This window comes from Puma concolor, chromosome C2 (genome assembly GCF_028749965.1).
Source record: "Puma concolor isolate L17-30 chromosome C2, mPumCon1.1.hap2, whole genome shotgun sequence".
In the NCBI taxonomy this organism is placed as follows: domain Eukaryota; kingdom Metazoa; phylum Chordata; class Mammalia; order Carnivora; family Felidae; genus Puma; species Puma concolor.
The window spans coordinates 90,838,442-90,859,730 of NC_141675.1; the positions used below are offsets into that span (position 1 = coordinate 90,838,442).

A 21,289-nucleotide genomic window follows, 5' to 3' on the forward strand; every position below is an offset into this window, starting at 1 on the left:
AGAGGGAGACACAGAATCCGAAACAGGCTCCAGGCTCTGAGCCATCAGCCCAGAGCCCGACGCGGGGCTCGAACTCACGGAGCGCGAGATCGTGACCTGGCTGAAGTCGGACGCTCAACCGACTGCGCCACCCAGGTGCCCCAATTTAAGATTTTATTTTTAAGTAATCTCTACACCCAACATGGGGCTCGAACTTATAACGCCAAGATCAAAGAGTCGCATGCTCTACTTACTAAGCCAGCCAGGCACCCCAAAACTTTATTTATAAAAACAGGGTAATGGGCACATTTGGCTCACTGGACAGAGTTTGCTGACCCCTTTTTCAAACACCAGTGAAACTCCTAGGCAACAGAAGCAGCTCCATCCATGCCTGTCTGTCGGGTCTGGTCCTGCCTTGCTTGAAGATCCTTAGTGACCTCACGTCAGTAGTACCTTGCAAGAAGATAACAATTCTTCTCATGCCCCATCTCTGTACTTCTTCATTGCTTTCTGACCAATAACAAAGAGCATATTCCTGTATGCCCCCAGAGGACCAGGCAAAATGTCTGACTCAGTTAAGAGCTGTCCACAGATTTCAAACAAAGCAAACTGTTAGGTCATTCAACTTCATCCTCTCTGCCTGCTTTGGGTTAACAAAAAAAGTCAAGAAGGTTAGGTCAAATTCTGCCCCTAATGCTGTGTGATATTGATCAAGTCACTCTACTTCTTCCTCTGGCTCCCCATCTCTGCATCTGTGGGGGCTGGGGGGGAGCTTTCTCTTAACACTTTCAGTGTTACTGAGCAGTTAAGAATAAGAATACATTTCTTACCCACCTGGTTCATTCTTTACCAGACAATTCCAATGCTGCCTTCTCCTTGAATAGCTTTTAAAGGCTGCTTTCAGTCTTTTAAAAGCACTATACAAATGCAAGGTATTGTTACTATTTTCTCTCTTTAAGTAATTCTAGAAAGCCCAACCCCAGGATTTCACAATCTGTCACTGTCCCTTGGTGCCTCTGCCTGTTGCCAGGGAGAGAGATTATCCCAGCTTGGGGAAGGTCAGCCAGCCCCAGCAAGATTTCTAACACAGCTTGGCTTGCCATGCCATCCCCAATCACAGATCCAAAGTCAGTGACACAGAGACGGGACCAGACCACTCCAAGGCCATACAGAGTGGCCACTGAGAGAAGAAAAAGCACTCAGCACCACTCAAGCTCCTCACGGGCCACTGTGATCACCACCCACGCCTGCAGGAGGGCGCAGGTCTCCAGTCTGCCCAGCAGACAGACTACGGTCTGTCAGAATCCTGCAAGAGGGAATGTCTTTTGCGAGTGGAGACCTCATCTGCATGGCCCTGGGGGCCCTGCTTTGAACACAGCAGAGATGAAAGAGCAGATCTTCCAGACTACTAGAGGAACTGGTACACACTCAGTACAGACATAAAAATATTTATCACAGTCATCCATAAATGTATGCAAAAACTTGAGACCTAGAAATGTACCTCATTCCATGCTTACCTCTAAAATGGACCTCTATTTATTAAGAAAAAAATTATGACTTGGCTATAATTAAGAATGACTCCAATTTTACATAACGGTGAATAATTTGAAAAGAAATTTCACATCATCATCCTGAGCCTTATAACAAGTCATCAAGGGAGGTAGGAAAGCATTGGTATTCTTGCCGGCTGTGGTCTGCAGTTCAGAGAGGTGAAGTCACTATAGGATATAGCACAGCCAGAAATTAGTTGAACTGGTGTAGAACTTCCAGGTGTTCTGACTCCAGGCTTAGAGCTCTTCCCTAGTTGAATTGGCTCTGCCAACCAATAGGGAGACAGCTGTTAGGGCCAGATGGGGGGTTCACACCCAGCCCTCAGCTCCCCTCTTCTTACCTTGCAACATTGCTCCTGGCTTACAAAACAAGCACATTAGGGAGTAAGCAGTGTACTTTCTTTACAAAAGGATTTGCCATAGAGAATTCTGAATAGTAATCTCCCCAAGGGCATCTGAAAAAGGTTCAAACTATAAAAGTGGAATGTAAACACAGTCTGGAGAGATATCATTATACTGTGAGAGATATACTGGAGAGATATCATATACTATGTATATGAGGTTCATATACATAGTCCATTATGTGTGCAGATAGCCATTGGGATAATTTAAGACAAGATGGAATAAAATGACCTCTGTAGGGTATAGGGGTACTTGCCTCTGTGCCTTCTCTCTTAGATTCAATAAAGTAGTTATGGACTGTGTGTGTGTGTGTGTGTGTGTGTGTGTACTCATAGGAAGTACACACACAGTGAGGGAAAGCCTGGCTTTAACTACCAAAGCTGAAGTTCAATGATGCTGTCTTCCAAGAAGGTTGCCTTTGACTTTTCTAATGAAAAATTAATAGGCACTTACTTGCTGCTGACTTTAATTACATTTGCTGGAGACAAGTGTCTGCCAACCAGCATGGCTCTGGCTATCTTCTTTGCTGGATCTGCTCTCAGCAAAGCTCATTGGTTTGGGACAAGAGAGGGGGCCATTTTGGCTGAGAACTTGAAGAGGCAGAAACATCAATGGGTGATGGTTGTATCACGTTTTTTACAAATGGGTCCCAATCCATTAGCATTCACCTGACAGTGAAGATGATCCCAGAACATCCTGGTAGAGCATGGATCAGAATTCTAAACCTGTGGGCTGAGGACTATGAAGAACTGAAGAGATCTTAAAAGAGAACCACTAAACCCTATCTGTAGGCATAATAAACATGTTTCCCCTACAGATACAGAACCATTTTTCTAACATGTGGATGCTATTGTGATTAATAAAGTATCAATTCACTTAAATCAATTACTAAATTTATAATACCCTTTTCCCATTATGTATTTTCTTAACTAAAATTGGGGTCCATGAAATTTTTTTACCTTAAAAATGGACCTTCAAAGGGGAAAAAAAAAAAGTTACCATCACACAGGAAAAAACTAGAAACTTCTGTAATTGTAAAGCAGGGTTACTGAAGGAATGGTCTTTCTGGACCTCACCTTTCCCCCCATTTTCTAACTGTTTTATTGAGATGTAATTTGCATTCCATCAAGTTCAGTCATTTCACGTGTGTAATGCAGTGGTTTTTAATATCTTTACAGAGTTGTAGAACCTTCGCCACAATCTTAGGACAGCTTTCTCCATCTTGCTGTATTCATTAGCAGTTGTCCCCCCTCTCCCCTGCCCCCAGCTCTAGGCAACCACTCACTGGTCTATTCTTCTGTCCCTATAGATTTGCCTCTTTCGGACATCCCATATAAATAAGATCATACCATAGGTGGTCTTTCGTGACTGGAGGAATGCTTTGAATCCTCAGAACTCCATCCAGTCTTTGTATATCCAACTTCTATGCATACTTAAGGTCCTTCTCAACCCTCCCCAAAGTCTTTCTTGCTCCCCCAGCCTAGGGATGTTCTTCTCCTATTAGTTCACAGCGCTTGTTTGGAGTGTTCAAGAAGCACCGGGCACATACTCTCTGCTGACATGGCCCTGCTGTGCAGCTCTGTGATTCCCTCACCTTTGACTTCTTGAGGGTACCATCTTGCTGGCCCATGACTTGAGCTCCTCCCACTCAACTGTGCCCAGCACAGTTTTCTGCTTGAAATGGAGAATCGGTTTATGTGTGTTGAAAGAATAAATGACTCATGGGAATGTTTCCAGACATTTAGGATAAAGTGCAAGAAAGAAAGCAAATCAAGAACAGGAACCAAGATAAAGTGTGGAATGTGGGCATTAGAGTCCACAGGGTTGGCAGCTGCCCATCAGGTGTGATCTAGCATTGGCTGGATGGCATTAAAAGGCCCTGGGCAGCAAAGGGTCTCTCACTTACCTCCAGTAGCAACTAAAAGAACGTATTAGTCACTTCTTCAGCTCTGAAGGCATTAACCGCCTCCATTAAAATGCAAATGTCAACACCTGGGAGAGTGGCAGATCGAGCTATTATCAGCCATTTCCACCTCAGCTACAATCTGAGCTCTTTGAATATTTCCTATTCCCTGAGGCCCAGAGGTTTGGAAGAGTGTAGGGTCCGGAAAAATCTAGGGCCTGGTTCCCTACGGCCAGTTGCAAACTTCTTACCATCCTGGATTTCCAAGCCAAGGAAGACGGAGGTCAAGAGTCAGAGGGCTGATATCCTCGGTTCCTCCTCAGAACGCCTGGTGAGGAGTGGGCCAGAGTGGAGAATGGCTCCCAGGGACCTCAGGGACTTCAGCCACCCATGTCCTGAGCCTCCAAGGATGACCTACCCTCAAGACACTCAGTGCTCCATCCTGTTAGCAACTCTCTGATTTGTTGATGAGTTAGCTCTTTGTGGTAAAGGTAAATCATCTAGTTTGAAGGGTGGGGCTTACTGTTAAAATGCAAATATCCAGGTGAGAGTGACACGCTTTTGGGAAAGGGTGATCTTTAAGATTCTTTCACCCTACATAGAGACCTAGGGGTCTTAGAGTTCCTTAATTCCTTGTGAAGAACTCATTATGGGGCAGGGCAAAGTTCATTTTTGACCCTGACGTCCTAACTGGTTTTCATTTCTGCCCTCTTTCTTCCTGCTCCCAGGCACCCGAGCCCTTTTCTGCTTCCACGTGCCTTGGGAAATGCTCAGTGGTCCCAGGCATTCTCTCCTTTCTCTCCTTCACTCATCCTAAACAGCAAGCATCCATTCTCTTCGTGCTCCCCAGCCTTGGTTGGGCATTAGTGGCGGAAGCCTTCTGATCAAACTCACTCACATTGACTTGATAAAAATGAACAGTCCTGGCATGAATCCTTCAGTCTCCAAGAGGTAACTGCATTCATTTTTTCAACTGCTTTATTGCGATATAATTTACATACCATAAAGTTCACCTGGTGGTTTAAACTGTGCAATTCAATGGTTTTAATGTATTTCTCAAGCTGTACACTCATTACCGTAATCTAACTTTCGAACATCTTCATAACCCCCCAAAAGAACTCTTGTGCCCATTAGCCATTACTCCCCATTCCCGCCCATCCCCAGGCCTAGGCAACCATTGATCTGCTTTCTGTCTCTAGATTTTTGCATTCATATTTTTTAATATTTATTTTTTATTTTAGAGAGAGAGCATGAGCAGGAGAAAGGGGCAGAGAGAGAGAGAGAGAGAGAGAGAAAATCCTAAGCAGCTCCACACTCAGCATGGAGCCCCACTTGGGGCTTGATCCCACAACTGTGGGATCATGGCCCAAGCCGAAATCAACTGACTGAGCCACCCAGGCACCCCTGCCTTCATTTTTAGAGAATGACTGTCATCCCAAAGCATGACTATCTAATAGAATTTTAGGCAGTGTGAGGGAAGGTGTTTTTAGGTAGGGGAGTCTGACTAATACCCACTTCTACAAATATTTCCAACTATTCTAAAATATGAATATTCTAATGTCCAAAACAGAAATATTCTTCCAGAAAGAAACCTGGGAGAGTGAAGAACGAAATCCTAAAGGGTCACTGAGGCACAAAGGAGAAGATGGTTGGAGGGAGGAGGGGGTGTCAGCAGATCTCCTGAAGGAGCTGCAGTGCCCCAAGATGTGTGGTCACCTCACCTCTACAAACCAAGTACTCATTTCAGAAAGTGGCGTTGGGTCAGCCCCTCTCTGATGACAACAGCCGAGTGCACATCCTGGGAGTGGTCATCAAAACCTTTGCCTTTTGTTCCTCTCTCGGTTTTCTTCTGACCTTAAGGACTCCTCCTGTTCATAGGGGTTGACCCCTGGGTTTCAGCCCTCCACAGGTATCTGCCAACCAGCACCTCACTCCCATCATATCACTTCGGGGCTCAGTCTACCTGTGCTGTGCAATCGTTTCCTTACTGGGCCCCTAAGCTCTTGGATCTTGTTTTCCCAGTGTAGTTACATCATTGCCAGAGTTTGCCTCCTGAAACATAATGGGTCAGAACACTCTTGTCCCCAAATTCCGGGGCTCATTAAACTGAAGCCCACCTTCCCTCTGCAAGGCATTCAAGAATCCAACCCACCTCTCCATCTTCATCCACTGTTGCCAGTTGCAACCTGCCCTCCCCTGCAGAAGACTCCATTCCGCTCCCTATTCCTCAGATGTACCATTTGTTTACCAACAACAGTTATGGGGCGCCTCCTCTGTGCCAGACACCCGGCTAAGCACGGGGCACAAGAATAAGATACCAACTCTGCCCTCAAGGAGTTCAGCTGACAGTGGAGACAGTTCTGAAAACAACTTAAGATGATACAATGTGACAAGTGCTATAATAGAGATAAAAGCAAGGTGTGCTGGGAGCTGAGGAGGAGGGAGTGCCTAACAGCCTGGGTGAGGCACTGGAGAGAGTTTCACAGAGGTACCATAAATGCTATTTGTGCAGAGTAGAAAAGGTGATCTTTACAGAGGCTTAAGGAGCAACTCAGGGTGGTTGGATGACATGGGGAAGTGGTTGGCAGTGAAAGCAGGCAGGTAGGAAGAGGCTGTTTCGTGGACAATTTTCAGTTAGGGGGTGTGACAGGCATGATCAAAGTGGGGGACAAAGTGGAAGACAGATTGAGGGCAAGCAGGATGGAGGAAGAAGAGAGCTGGAGATGGTTCAGGCGAGGAGCAGGGAGGATGTGGGTGAAGATAGTAGCTAGAGAATGTGGAAGGAGACAGATGTGTAACGATGAGGGTAGGGCAGCAGGACTCTGGGACAGGGACAGGGATCGAGGAGGGTTCGCCACTCCAAGACCAGGGAGATTGGGGGATGGTCATTCCACAAGTGGTGAAAAAACAGGGTGAGCAGACTTTTTAGGAGACTCCCTGACCTTTTAAACAAACTGAATCTGCCCCTGGTGGGTACCAAGGAGCATCCACAGGGAGCTCTCCAGTGGACAGGGCTAAGCTTGGAATAGGCAAGGGACGCAGGGGCTGAAGATAAGAATTTCAGAAATACCTTAAGGAAAAAAATGTTTATCCTCTGACCCAGCAATTCTACTTGTAGGAATTTCTCCTAAGGATATAAAGATGGGTGTGAAGATTTCTCTGCAAAAATGCTCATTGTTTATAACAGTAGAAGAGTGGAAACTTTTTATAAACTGTTGTGACAGTGAAAAATGTCCAACAGTAGGGGATTGGCTAAATTATGCTGTTTTCATGCAATGGAATTCTGTTTGGACAATAAAATGGATATTATAGATGAATGCTTGCCAATATGAAAAATGCAATATTTAGCACAGTATTTAGCTAAGTAGAAAAATGCAGATTCTAAAACTATTTGCACAGTAAAAGCCCTATTTTTTGTTAAGGAAAAAATTAAGATGTTAATGGTTCTCTCTACATGGTATGATTATGAATGTGTTTTGTTTGCTTTGTCTTTTTGGGGGGGGTTAGTTTTTCTACTTTTAACCATACATAGCTCTTTTGGTAAGATGATGGTTATTTTTAAACATTTGAATAAAATGCAAAGGAATGAACTAGGGAGAGCTTCAGAGAATAAGAGGATCAAGGACGGAAGCCAATCACCTTGATACCTCTGGCCATTTGGCTTCGGTCCATGCACTTGCCTCTCTGGGCGTCTCTCATACCATATATGCTGCAGGAAGTGAGGTAGAGCATAAGGGGCAGGCTGTACTTAGGTTCCATTCTGCTACAGACTACGGGCCTTGATTTCTCTAAGTCACAGTTTTCTCATCTTTACAGTGGGGAGAATAATGTCTTCCTCAAAATGTTTATTGATATTTAGAGATATGTAGTAGTTGCTTACTAAACATCAGTCCATTCTTCCTTTCTTCTTACTTATCCCTCTGCTAGCCCCAGATTCGCCTCCAGAGTCTTTTTAAAAAACATTTTTAAAAGTTTATTTATTTTTTGAGAGAGAGGGAGAGACAGAAAACCAAGCAGGTTTCACACTGTCAGTGCTGAGCCCGATGTGGGGCTTGAACTCGCAAACTGTGAGATCATGCCCTGAGACGAAATCAAGTGCTGGATGCTTAATCAACGAAGACACCCAGACACCCCTCCAGTCTTTTTTTTTTTTTTTCCCCTTCACAATGGGAAGTAATTCCCCTTCTCCCCCTCTCTCAATTCCCAAAATGACTGAACTGGAGCTCTAAACCGAAGTTAGTGGCCAGCTCCTCTCCCTCCCTGATTGTAACCAGAGTTAGGTCATCTCTTTATCCCTGGATCACCTAGCACAGTGCTTTTTGCACATAGCAGTGCTCTGCAAATGTTTGTTGACTAAATTTCATGCTGCTTTTTTACGACTTAGTTAACCATGGATTGATTATTCAAAGGCTGAATTACTCAAGGGTTATCTTATTCAGATCTCTCCAAATGTTTCTCCTCCCAATTTGTAACTCTGGCAAGGCTTATCTTGCAATCTGCAAAGAGATGACCAACAGAGAGAGGGAGAGAGAGAGAGAAAGGGAAGATCATTCAGACTCCAGGCTCCTTGTCAGAAGCTCTGCAGAGAGAGCTGGAGGAAGAAGACCAAAGTGAAGGTTGTTTCTCTCTCCAGTAGAGGTGTGGTCTCCTACCCCTCCCACTGTTTGGACTGACAGAATTTCCACTAGAACAGCCTAGGGGCAAGGGGAATTGGGTAGGTACATCTTCCACAGACCAAGATCCTCCTTGATCCGCAGTAAGTCCTTTTCTCCACTCCTGCCTCTTTGTGACTAGTGCTGGGCAGGAGTATCTGGTCTTTCGTTGTCCAGCGGGAACCCGGCTTTGCTCCGGGTTACCAGCTTGCTACGTAGGGGAGGCAGTTTGGTGCTGATGGGAGATCTTTCGGTCGCAAGTTAGAGAACTCGTGTGGCCATGGCAAGTTGATGACACTCCTGAAGCCTCAGTTTCGGATCTATAAATCGGGAATAGTCACATGCCTCCTGGTCTCTGTCACATCCCAGGGCTACTGAGGGAAACCAAACGAGATTTTTTAAATGTGTGAACAGGCAAAAACTCTTCACAAACGCCAGGTGTTCCTAGCGCTGTCTGAAGGGCTCTCTCTCAGAAACTACCCACCAAAGCGTTCCTGTCCGCCCCGCCCTGGCTGCATCAGCCTCACCCACTGCATCTCCATCTTTTCCGTCACCGTCCTCCTGCGTCTCAGAAATCCTCAATTTCTCCATCTCCCCCGTCCATTTCCGGGTCTGGCTCTCCGGTCCCTCCGGGGACTCTGGTCTCCCGCTCCCAGCGGCAGTCGCGGCCGGGGCGCCCCCAGCCCGGTGCGCCCTCCTTTGGCACTGCCGCCCGGCCAGAGAATCGCCCAATAAGAGCGCGGGAGTCAAGTCTGACAGCTCAGGAAGCGGCCAATCGAGCCCGGCCAGGGAAGGGGGGCGCAGCGCGGGGGCTGAAGTTGGGTTGAATGGGGGGGGGGGGGAGGGGGATTAAAGGGGGATACAAAAGAGGGGAGCTTGGACTAGGGGCGCAAGAACCCAAGCGGGGGTGGGGGGGAGGACCGCACGCCACCCAGGTCCGGCGTAGGGACAGCGGGCTGGACCAGGCTCCAGGAGCCAGGGAGGGAGGGGGCGCGGCGAGAAATTTAGGTGAGGAAGGGGAACTGGGGCCCCCGCGGCCCCGAGCGCCTCACGGGGCCTGGCCTGAGGATGCCGGCGGGGCGCAGAGGCGGGGGCCGCGGCCCGGCGGGGGGCGGAGGCGGCCGCGCGCCGCTGTGAGCCGAGGCCGGAGCGGCGCGGGGGGCGGGGAGGCGGCGGGAGGAGGGGATGCGGAGGGCTCTCCGGCGGCGGCGGCGGCGGCGGCGGCAAGCGGGCGAGAAGGGAGGAGCAGCGCGAGCGGCCGGAGCGGCGCAGGGCCCGAGGCGTGCATGGCGCGCCCTGAGCCCGGCTCCCGCTGGCCTCCCCGGAGCGCCCCCGGGCCGCAGCAGCTCTTGGGCGGACCCCTCTCGGCCGGCTGCATCTGAGCCCCGGCCCTCGATCTCTGGATGCCGTACTCCCCGGGAGAAGCCCGCCTGCTTTGGGGCAGAACGGCGGCGGCGCTGCGCCGGATTCCGCCCTCCGCCTGGTCCTTCTGCGCCCGGCCGCGGTGGGCCCGCAGCCGGCGGCGAGGAGCCTAGGGCTTGCGGAGTCGGCGAGGCAGCCCTCCTGGGCCAGCGGGTCCGGGCCAGCCCCGCTCCGTTTGGGGGGAAGGGGGAGGCGAGAGGGGAAGGGCCGCGCCGCAGGAGCCGGTCCTCGCCCCCGCCCCCTGCGCGGACGCGCTGAAAGCTCGGCTCGGCTTTCGCGGGGGCCTCGCTCCCACTCTCTCCGCGGGAGGTGGGGGATGCGGGCGACGGCCCCCCTGGGCTCTAGGACCCACCCCCCAGGGCCCCGGCGCGGTTGCTCCGCCCGCCGCCCCCTCCCCCGTCCTCTCCACCCCCCATCCCACCTCCCCACCCCTCGTAAGAAAATAATGCTGCCTGGCGCCCACACCTCCCAGTCGCTCCTAGTCCGCCGCGAGGAAAGGGTGCCCGCTCGGTCTCCACGCCGGGACCCCAGCCTCGCCGCCCTAGCCGCCGCCTCGCCGCGTGTGCCGCTGGGCCCCGCTTAGGCAGAATCTGCGAACGCCGCGCCCCGGCATTGCCAGCCCCGGAGAGGCGCCGCCCGCAAGGACACCTCTCCGTCCCGCCTCGTCCGCAACTCCGGTCCTCGTCGAGCTCGACGCGAACCAGGAGTCCGGACGTCCCTCTGCGCGCGGCGCAGCCACTCAAGCAGACCCAGCTGCCCCAGCTCGGAGCCAACTCCATCTCGGACCTGGGACTCCAGACGCGGATTCTCAGCCACTTCTCACCTCGGGGCTGTGCCTGCCTCCCCGCTTGTCCTCCTGCTGCCCTGCTTCTCCGCTCAGGACGGGGGTGCCAAGATGCCCCGCTGCTGCGCAGGGCCCCGGGCCGCCCTCGACGTGTGACCCCAGCCTGGTCCCCCTGCTCGGCCATCCGCCGTCCCCTTGGAGACCCCCGGCCCGGCCCCCGGGGGAGGAGGAAGAAGACGACGAAGCCGAGGGGGGGATGTCCGGCTCCAAAAGCGTAAGCCCCCCGGGCTACGCGGCGCAGACAGCGGCGGCGCCGGCGTCCCGGGGAGGCCCGGAACATCGCTCAGCGTGGGGGGAGGCCGATTCCCGCGCCAATGGCTACCCCCACGCCCCCGGGGGTTCGACCCGCAGCTGCACCAAGAAACCCGGGGGGGCGGTGACCCCGCAGCAGCAGCAGCAGCGCCTGGCTAATCGTTGGCGCAACGACGACGACGACGATCCTCCGCTGAGTGGTGACGACCCTCTGGCCGGGGGCTTCGGCTTCAGCTTCCGCTCCAAATCTGCTTGGCAGGAGCGCGGCGGCGACGACTGCGGTCGCGGCAGCCGCCGGCAGCGGCGGGGCGCGGCCGGCGGGGGCAGCACCCGGGCGCCCCCTGGGGGCGGCGGTGGCGGCTCGGCCGCGGCTGCGGCCGCAGCTGGCGGGACCGAGGTGCGCCCTCGCTCGGTGGAGCTGGGCCTGGAGGAGCGGCGGAGCAAGGGCCGCGCGGCGGACGAGCTGGAGGCCGGTGCCGGTGCCGTCGAGGGCGACGAAGGGTCAGGGGATGGCAGCAGCTCGGCCGGCTCAGGCGCGGGGCCCGGCTCAGTGCTGTCGCTGGGCGCCTGCTGCCTGGCGCTGCTGCAGATATTCCGCTCCAAGAAGTTCCCGTCGGACAAACTGGAGCGGCTGTACCAGCGCTACTTCTTCCGTCTGAACCAGAGCAGCCTCACTATGCTTATGGCCGTGCTGGTGCTCGTGTGCCTCGTCATGTTGGCCTTCCACGCGGCACGGCCCCCGCTCCAGCTGCCCTACCTGGCAGTGCTGGCGGCCGCGGTGGGTGTCATCCTTGTCATGGCTGTGCTCTGTAACCGCGCCGCCTTCCACCAGGACCACATGGGCCTGGCCTGCTACGCGCTCATCGCTGTGGTGCTGGCTGTCCAGGTGGTGGGCCTGCTGCTGCCCCAGCCGCGCAGCGCCTCGGAGGGCATCTGGTGGACCGTGTTCTTCATCTACACCATCTACACGTTGCTGCCTGTGCGCATGCGGGCCGCGGTACTCAGTGGGGTGCTGCTGTCTGCCCTCCACCTGGCCATCGCCCTGCGCACCAACGCCCAGGACCAGTTCCTGCTCAAGCAGGTAGGAGCCCACCTGGTCGCAGGGACTAGCTCGTGGGGTGGGCAGGCCTTGGCCTGACGCCAAAGAGAAGTAACTCATCACCTTTAAAGTGGTGAAAAGAGCCAGAGAGACACGACTGTGCCAGCTGTGGGGTGTCTTCAGAGCCTTTTAACCTTTTCTGAGCCCCAGCGTGTTCATTTACAAAAAAGATGTCCTTGTATTATTTGTAATGTTCCTGGCCCCTAGAAGACATGTAGCCATCATTGTGAGGATGCAAGTGAGGAAGGAGAGTTGGAGGAGAAAATTCTATGGAAAGGTCCCCATTCCTTTCCTTGTCCCTGTGTAGAAAAGGCTCCTCATAAAGGTGGCTTGGACCCTGCAGCAGCCTCTCCATCCTGGTTTGTTAAGGATTCCTGGATAGAGGGTTGAGGAGGGGAGCCCCTGGGAGCCCCTTGCCCAGTCTTAAGGAGGAGAAATGATAACCCTGCCAGTTGTCTGAGGCTGGGGATTTGGGAGCTGGAGATATACCTGAACTTGTAGGAGGACTGACAAGTTTGCTTTGTTTACAAAAGTGCCCTAAAGCCAAAAAAGCTGCCTTTAGCAAAGGTAGGAAGGAACCTCTGTGTGTGGCGGTGTTCTGGCCTGAGCGGAAAGCTAGTGCTGGGTGGCATGACCCCTTCCCTTGGGTGTTCCTTGTTATTGCTTGTGGCGGGGCGGTGCTTTTTATCCCTGCTGAGACTGGTTCCATGAGCTCAGAATGGTGGGCTCTGGAGGAAGTAAAACCTCTGCCTGGTTAACTGGTGACTCCACTGAAGGCTTGTGGGAGAGAGGTGTGCTTGCTCTCCTGACCGGTGGTGAGACTGGCCCCTCTGACATGCACGCCTCCTAGTAGCAGTTGCCTTGTCTGGAGCTCCAGGGGCTTCATCCGTTGACCCCTGCTGAGCCTAGTTGTTTTAGTGCAGCTTGGCTGTGAGAGTCAGGGGGCCCTTGATGCAGGCTAGTCTCTTGACCGTGGACCCTGCTCTGCACCCCATACCTCTCTCTGGGTGTCTGTGTCCTCTGAGAGAACCTCTAACCATACTCCGTTGGCACTGCCTTCCTTCTTCTCCCCACTTCTCATGCCTTTTCTCAGACTTTGATCATGTTAAGTACTGCCTCTTCCTTGACGGGTTTTCCTGTGCCCCCAACTTCCTGGGTGTGATACTCTCCCACAGGGAATAGCACAGTATGGGCTTCAGGGAGCTGGGCTCTAGCTCTACCTCCAAAGTACTCTGCGACTGAAAGGAAGGGGATCTGCAACCTCTTTGAGCCCCAAGATATTTTCTCGAAAATGAAAGAAATGTGTATGCCCCTTCCAGTTGCAACCTCTGTGCCAAGCTTCACCCCTCACCTCCTGCTCAGGGGCTCCTCCTTCCATTCCAGGCACCCTGGCCTCTCCCCCTACTGCATGGTTAACGACAGAGTCAGAACCACAGAGTGGAGCACTTCCTTACTTTCCATTGCCCATTGGTTTTGCTCCCCATCCAACGTAAGCTTCTTGGATGCAGGAATCCTGTGTATGTTTTTTCTTTTCTACCCTCTCTCCCTTGTCTAGGACATTTCAGGATACTTAGTAGGGATTTAATAACTGCTTGCCAACTTGGTGGTGTTCCAGTGAGTGGAGTAGGAGGGGTAGTTGAAGCTTAGTTGAAGTTTTTATGATCTGGGATCAGAAGGAAAAAAATCTTCAGAGATCAGCTTTGAACTTGAGAGAGGAACCTACTGAGAGGTAGTGATATATATATGCATACATATACATATACATATATAGGTATGTGTGTGTGTGTGTGTACACACACACACACACACATATATATATATATATATATATATATATATATATATATATATATACCTCCTTGCCCAGTCTCGAGGAGGAGAAATGATAACCCTGCCAGTTGTCTGAGGCTGGGGATTTGGGAGCTGGAGATATACCTGAATATATATATATATATATATATATATATATATATATATATATATATATATGTTAAGTACTGTTGTTAGTGCTTATAAAACCTCCAACTCCTTCTGACTTGAGGACCCAGGCTATCATGGATGTTGTATCTTTGGGCGTTGGTCCTGGCTTGGATGGGACGCAGGTTGCTCGGATGGGTGTAGTTTTTCTACAGAGGGAAGGGCATGTCATCCACATGGAGAAGCAGAGATTTCCAGGATCATTCGGGCTATTTTTCTGAACCAGCCCTAGGCAATTCTGGATGCATGGGTTCATGAGACTGGAGTCAGATCCCAGGAAAGGAGTGCTGGGCCTCGGGAGCTCCAACCCCATCTTCGCATGAAAATGCTGTGGCAACAGCAGAGTGACTGTCTGACTTCTTTCTCAGGCAAACCTCTCTCCCTTCTCTCCCTACCTTTACCACCTCCCATCCCATGCTGCTTTTCCCCATTGTGGTCTTTAGACTTGGCTGTAAGCTTCTGGGTGGATTTACACTTAACTTCTTACACTTTTCTCTGTTGAGGACAGCAAAGCTTGTTAGGAATGGTCCAGGACAAGGGACTTTTGGTTTCAGAGAAAACTGTATTTTTTTTTGTATATGATTTACCTTTCTGATTATGTCTGATATAGAATTTTTATTTCTTGACCAAACCCTGAGGGATGGTTGGGAAATATTAGTGGGACAGTGCAGCATTAACCTCTGCCTCAGATTACCCCAGAGCAGCAGGTGTTTGAGGATGGCTTGCATTAGATGCCTTGTTCTTTTCTTTGATAAAGACACATGTCCAGGGAAATGGAACAGCAGTGCATGGTTTCTAATGTTGGGGCTTTGGAAATCCCCCCCTCCATGGTGCCTTGGACACATAATAGGCCCTTGGTAAACTGTGTTGGCATTTCTTTGCTTCTCCTCCTGCAAGGCTGGCCCCCTCACTCCCACAGCTCAACTCCTCAACATCATCGTCCGACCTGGGTATTTTATTCTTCCCCAGCCCCTCTTGTGTTTGGGGTTCTGCCCTTTGCTCCAGTTATGAGGAGAAATATTTGGTTTCTGAACTGGTGCCTCCTGATAGTTTTTATTCAAGAGATAACCAAGAGGTCATCCCCCTTTGGGGGATGATGTTTCTTCCCTTCCTACATCTTTTGCTCTAGCTCTTCCCCCGGTATCCGTCCCTCTCCCCCTCTTCTTCCTCTCCCACTTCCTTTCTCCTTCTGCCCCTGCCAGTCCCCTGTTGCTCTCTGCCCACCTTTCTCCTCTCCTCTGCCTGCCTCCTTGTTCTGCTTCCCCATCTCTTATTGCCTGTTTGCAGCTTCTCCTGTGCTCTTGTCTCACCGTGGTCTCCTCTGTGGGGTACAGTAGGAGCGTCACAGGGTTGTTTTTTTCTCCTTCTTGGCCTGTTAGAAGTCCCTCTGCTATACCCATACCATAAATAACACCCGCATCTGCCAAACACATTCCTCACTTGTGTTAATAGGCTGCAATGATGCCGGAGCCTGTTGCCATGGCAACCCCATTTTTGTTTGATTGTATCCCACTCTGCTACATAAAGCCTCTGCATGCACACACACACAAACAAGCACGCTCACACAACCATTACATATGCTAAACTATTAAAGATTATTTTGGAGAAAATATCTTTGGGCCCTGTGGGGTTATCTGACTGAGGGGATGAGCATCTCCACTGTCCAGTGTTACTCCGGGAGGTGATAATGGATGGAAGAGCTCTTTGAAAAGTAGAGAGTCCTGTTCAAATGTGGGGTATTATTATTCTGCAACCACATTAAGCCTGCCTGCCATGGTTTCAGAGGAGAAGATTCTGACCCCATGTGGGTCCCTGTGAGCTTGGGAGAGCTGTTAGAAGTTGCCGTCACGGTGTGGGATGACCCACCCTCCTCCCCAGCGGAGTTTCAGCTCCTTCCTCTCTTCCCCCTAAACCTTTTGGAGAAACTCAGTGATCTCTTGTATTTCTTCCTTTGTGACTGTTTGAACCTGTAACTGTCACCAGTTGCTTCAGAGATCAGAAAGGCACAGGCGCTGTGTGGGTGTTGTTCTGTGACTGTGCACGTGCGAGCGTCTGTAGCTAGGAGGCTGGGGAAGGAGGGGGATGGGGATCCAGACCACGAACTGACTGCTGTGCATGTGCATGCATGTCTGCTCACGCACACACACACACACACACACGTGTGTGTGTGTGTGTGTGTGTGTCTGTGTGTGTGTGTGTGTGTGTGTGTGTGTGTGTGTGTGTGTGTCTGTGGCTTGGGCTGACCAGGGCAATGGAGGAGGTGGACCTAAGGAAGCCTTTGTGTTGACTTTGAAAGGAGATCATTGCAGCTCTGTCCTGTTTATTCTTGGCTGGTGGCTGGCTTCCGTGGCCGTTTGCCTTTCTGATTCTGGGCCTTAATCACCCTTCTGACCTTGACGTCTGGCTCCTCAGGGAGGTACCCTGGATGCACACCCCCCACTTTCCATAATGAGGCTGAGGGCTCAACTTGAATGGTCAGCTCCCCTGAAATACAGGAATCCGATCCTTCCCTTTCAAGAACTCTTCCTACTGCCCACTCACTCAGCTGCCCAGTGAGCCCCATTGCAAAGCCACCTCCTTGCTCTGGAGCTTGGCCCAGAGGCCTGTGTTGTGGGTCACTATAGCTGGCCCATGTGCGCTGCCTACAGCCACTCCCCGCCTGCTCGCTGGGGTGCTGTGGAGGAGGACACGCTTCTACCGCAGTGGCTGGGAGTTGCCACCAATTCCCCCCTGTCACCCACATTTCTGGACAGGAGAAATCTGGCCTTAGTGAACCCCAGGGTGGGGGGTTGGCTCTGAGTTTGGAGCCGAGTAGGGTCTGCTTGTCTTCCTAAAGTCTAATGTTTTTTTGCCAACTATATTTGCTAATTATTTTCAATTATGTTGCCTCCTCTGTGCAACAGGGCAGGGCTGTTTCGGGGGTGGGGGCAGAAGCCTCTGGGGGTGGGGTCAAGCAGAGCTTCTGGGCAGGGGGTCATCTTCCAGATCCCAGGGATGCCTCGATTCCTACGGAGAGGACTTCAGGAAGGGCACAGACCCAGTCGAGGAGCAAAACGACCAGCTTCTGTATTTGTGAGAATGTTCAGTGTTAATAATTCAATCTAAGTTTTGATCTAGAGCAAGAGAAGGAGGTCTGTGTGCTGTGGAACATGGAACAGCATGCTCATGTTTGTCTATAAAGAGGACACAGATGACGTATTAAACCCCATCACAGGAACCTGCTCAACCTCATGGAAGAGTTTTAAAAATCCGTGTAAAAGGCTTTCCTATGCTGATGGGCCCTGGCCACAAGTCACTCTGTGAGAAGGTGCAGCTGGTAGCAGAAGCAGGGCCGTGGCCCATGCTGGGCCAGGCCTTTTTTCTCCTAAGTGGTGTGGCTGGGGCTCCCACTTTAGTCCCAGCCAGAGACAGAATGTGAGTGTTGGGCAAGGCCAGGTGGGAGACTCCTGTGACTGTACCAGCCTCTTTGTGGGAGACTTCCTGTCCATGATGCCTGCCTGGTGCCTCAGTTAACTGTACCTGTCTTGTGTGTGGGGGGAGTCCAGCTCCTGGCCTGTTACTTCCCAGGAGGGCAGCCTGTGTTGGGATTGGAAATAGTTGGCTCCAGGAACTCTGACATGATTGTACCCATAAATCCTTTGGTGCTGTTAAATAAGTATGTTTCAGCATATCCTTCCGTCTGTGCTTATCAGGTGGGGATGGCTAGCTAACAGAGGGCAGACTCAGCATGATTTTTTTCACCCAGACTCAAAACTTCATGGAGATAATTGGAAAGCCTTCCTTCTCCCCCCCCCCCCCCCCCAGCTTTTCTCAAGGCAATGTCCAGATGGAGGACAGGGAAGATCTCTCTTTACATACAATGTTGCAAGCGAAATCAGGATTTCTAGTTAATGGACTGTGCACCCCAGGTGAACCCGCATTTTGAGGTTGGCTGTTGGAAAACACCAGTAGGCTGTTTGGGTATGTTGATGGGCATACCCAGTTCATAGGAAGATTCAGGTCCCCTCTGAAATACTGTGGTTGATTCCAGAATTCAGAGGAGTGTGACTAGCTTGGTAAGGGGACTGGAAACCTTGATTTCTGAGAGAACATTTGAAAGGCTAGGGGATATTTAGCTGGGAGGAGAGCAGGCTGCAGCAGGGTAAGAAAGCAGCTGGGCAAGACATTGTTGCTGGGACCCCTGTGGCCAGACATTATAAGAGAGACTGAATTTCTTTTTAGTTGCTCGCAAGGGCAGGGCTGTGACAAACGGGTGGAAACAATAGACACATTTCAGCTCCAGGTAGGAGATACCTTTCTAGCTTTTGGGGTTGCAGCCATCAAACCACATGTCTCCCGGGGTAGGCAGCTGTGTAAGTGGAGGTTTTCACATAGAGACTGGATGGCCTCAGCTAAGCTTGTTACTGAGGAAATGATTCTGCTTTCAGAGGTCTGGGGTGGGGTCCAAGAATGGATCTGTTTTTTAAACAGCTTGGATCTAGGTTTCAAAGTTCTTCAGGTGATCTTGACCAACTCCCAGGCTTGGGAACATTGGCCAAGAAATCTGCCCAGGTCACCCTCAACCCAAGGATGTTGTGGTTTCGTGCCTTGCATCAGCGTGACTATCTCCTAAAGTCTGTTAGGGTGTTCTGTTGTCCTGTCCGTCTCAGGCTCTGTTTGCAAGAAGCGAAACCGTTACAGACCTGATGAGCCATTGGGAGACATTCAGGAGGGGCTGGGAGTATGTGCTGGTGTGAGGATGCAGATCTGGAAGGCGATGAGTAATGGTGAAACAGGGTGGGAGGAATGCCCCAAACCCAGACTCATATTCTCTTCCCAAACTTCCCCATCCCCTGCCTCCAGTTTGAGGCAAAGCAGGCTGGTGTGTGTGTGGGGGGGGGGGGGGGGGGGGTGGTCAGCAGAAAGATGGACCTTGATTTGAGTCCTGGTTTATTCATTCCTTTGTTTGCTAGTGGATACGAAAAACACTGAGGACACTCCTGGTCCAGAGTGGATGTACAGAATGTGGAGAACGAGGAGATCAAGGGGGTGGGGCAACATAGCAAGAGGTAGGGAACTAGGAGATGATTTGAAGGAGGAGGAATAGGGCTTCAGGGAAGCAAGAAGAGATCGGAGCTCTGAGTATGAGGACAGGACTGGAGGTGGGGGCAGGGATGCTCTCTGGGAACAATGGGATGTAGTTACCAGAAAAGGGGGAAAGACAAACAAACATGGGGATACAGTAGTGGCTTTATTCTTCAGGCCAGCCTCATGTGTCAGCGTGAAATCCTCCCACCTCCTCCTTGCTCTGAGTGGGTTATGAGCTGTTGCTTCTGGGCTTGAGGCTTCCTGACCTCACACTTGGGTGGTCCCCTCTCCCTTCCCCTTAGGAGTCTCGAGGCTTGATCCCACAGCTCACTGCGGTCCCAGTTGGCTTTTGGAAGGGGTCCTTAGAGACCTCAGGGACCTCAGTGCCCAGAACATAGTAGGTGCTCAGTGAGGGTTTGAATGAATGAATGAATGAATGAATGGGTGGTCGGGTGGGTGGACGACTGCACACAGACTCTGCTGTGCCGAAGTGCTAGACCAACACCTCCACAGAAGGAAGCGATGCAGCTTGGCTTGGAAGCCTATTTTGGTGGATTGCAATCCTAAACTCTGAGCAGGGCTTCCAAAATCCCTCCTGCTGCAATTTAAAACGTGTGCCTTCTTGGAAACAGAGAGCTGTCGCCTGGCACTGCCGATACTATATCACTTCACAGATCTAAAAGCCATTATTAAGTCATTCTTTCAGCCTTCTCCCCATTCATTCGGAGAGCAACCATTTATTAGGTGCCTACTGTATACCAGGCACTGTGCGAGGCCATGGAAGTTCAAAGATGACCCAGCCTGGGTCCCAGCACCCAGGGCTGCCATTAGCCAATAGATGTTTCACCTACACACATTTGCTTCTGTGTCAGATGAGCTCTGGAAATACTGGCTTAAACAGAATTCTTTACTGTAGGACTTTAAAGCTTTGAACATGTTAATGGGCACTAAAATTTGCCAAGAGGAGGATATTGCATGAATCCTTTATCAAGCATGTTTGACCCCTGAATCTGTTCGTTAAGGAGCATAACAAGGGTCATTAGTGTTTGTTGGAACTCACTTTAGGCTGCACTGCTTCAGGGGGCTGGGAGCAGCCTAGAAATTTCTTAGGGATGGGCCTCTGGGATAGGCTTGGGTAAAGTAATCTAGACAGGGGCATTTATTTGGGGTCTTTCCTCCCTCAAGAAGGTTTCTCAGCCCGCACTGTCTGGCTGCCTGTTTTAAAGTCTCATTCCCCATCTGGGTCTGAAATCCTTTATGAAATGAAATGATGGAAGGCACCAGGGAGACACCTCTTTTAATCTAGTTTTAGTTTCTTTTAGGGCCTTTTGCTGTCATTAGACATTGGATCAGGTTGGACTCCTAAATAATGACCTTTGGAGGGTCTGGGGTCCATCGAATGTCTTTCCAGACCTTTCACTTAAGGCACTGATTGCATTGGTGCCCACAGGGGAGTTAGCAGTGGGTCATTCCAGATCATCCTTCTCCAAATTTTCTTTGTTTCCTTCCCCCACTTCAACTCTCCCAGAGGAGGAAGCCCTTAAAGATTATTGATTATAAACCATGAGTTTGTACTGAGTGTTTACTGCATGTCTGACACTGAGCTCATCCCCTACATACATGACCTCATTGAATTATAATATCATCCCTGTGAGAAAGACATTCTTATCCCCATTTCAAGGCTCAGAAAAGGAAATAAGAGAAGGTAAGTAATGTCCTCAAGGTCACACAGCTAGTGAGCATAGCAGATGGTTCAGTGCCTGCCCATATTCCCTGGGCATGTACCTCTCCACTCTTGCCAGCTGTCAGGACCTGAGGGCTTTCTCCGGCCCTGAGCCTCTCTGCTGGCCCGTGGGGCAGGTCAGAAGTGTTGGGGGTTTCCACCTCCAGAGCAGCCCTCAGCCAATGATTATTGTGTGCTGGTGGATGAATATTCCAGCTCTGAAACGTGTGTTCTCCATTGGCTCCCTGTCCCAGGAAACAGTCAGCTCTAGTTGCCCACAGTGGGAATGGGCTTGATAGCTTTCCTTTTCTCTGGGTTTATTTCCCTTCCTCAGCTGTCTTCTCCATTCCCCTTCTAGTGTTTCTCGGGGTTACCTCTCATGTAAAACCACTTCTACTCAAATCTTTGTCTCAGGATCT

At 51.0% G+C, this 21,289-nt stretch overlaps 2 protein-coding genes across 2 annotated transcripts in view; one reads left to right on the top strand and one right to left on the bottom strand.

Annotated features, from left to right (window-relative positions):
- Positions 1-4,794: 4,794 nt before the first annotated feature.
- On the bottom strand, positions 4,795-10,687 carry LOC147577412 (uncharacterized). Its single transcript, XM_086676341.1, is given in 3 exon segments — positions 4,795-9,400; positions 9,402-10,329; positions 10,374-10,687. Coding segments are annotated over 3 exon segments (1,275 nt in total). The 3' UTR covers positions 4,795-9,367.
- The window catches only part of ADCY5 (adenylate cyclase 5), a 147,526-nt gene continuing 135,921 nt past the window's right edge, over positions 9,685-21,289 (top strand). Inside the window, exon 1 of the mRNA XM_025913541.2 lies at positions 9,685-12,085. Within this exon, the coding sequence (XP_025769326.2) occupies positions 10,949-12,085 (1,137 nt within the window). The 5' untranslated portion in view covers positions 9,685-10,948. The remainder of the gene's footprint in view (positions 12,086-21,289) is intronic.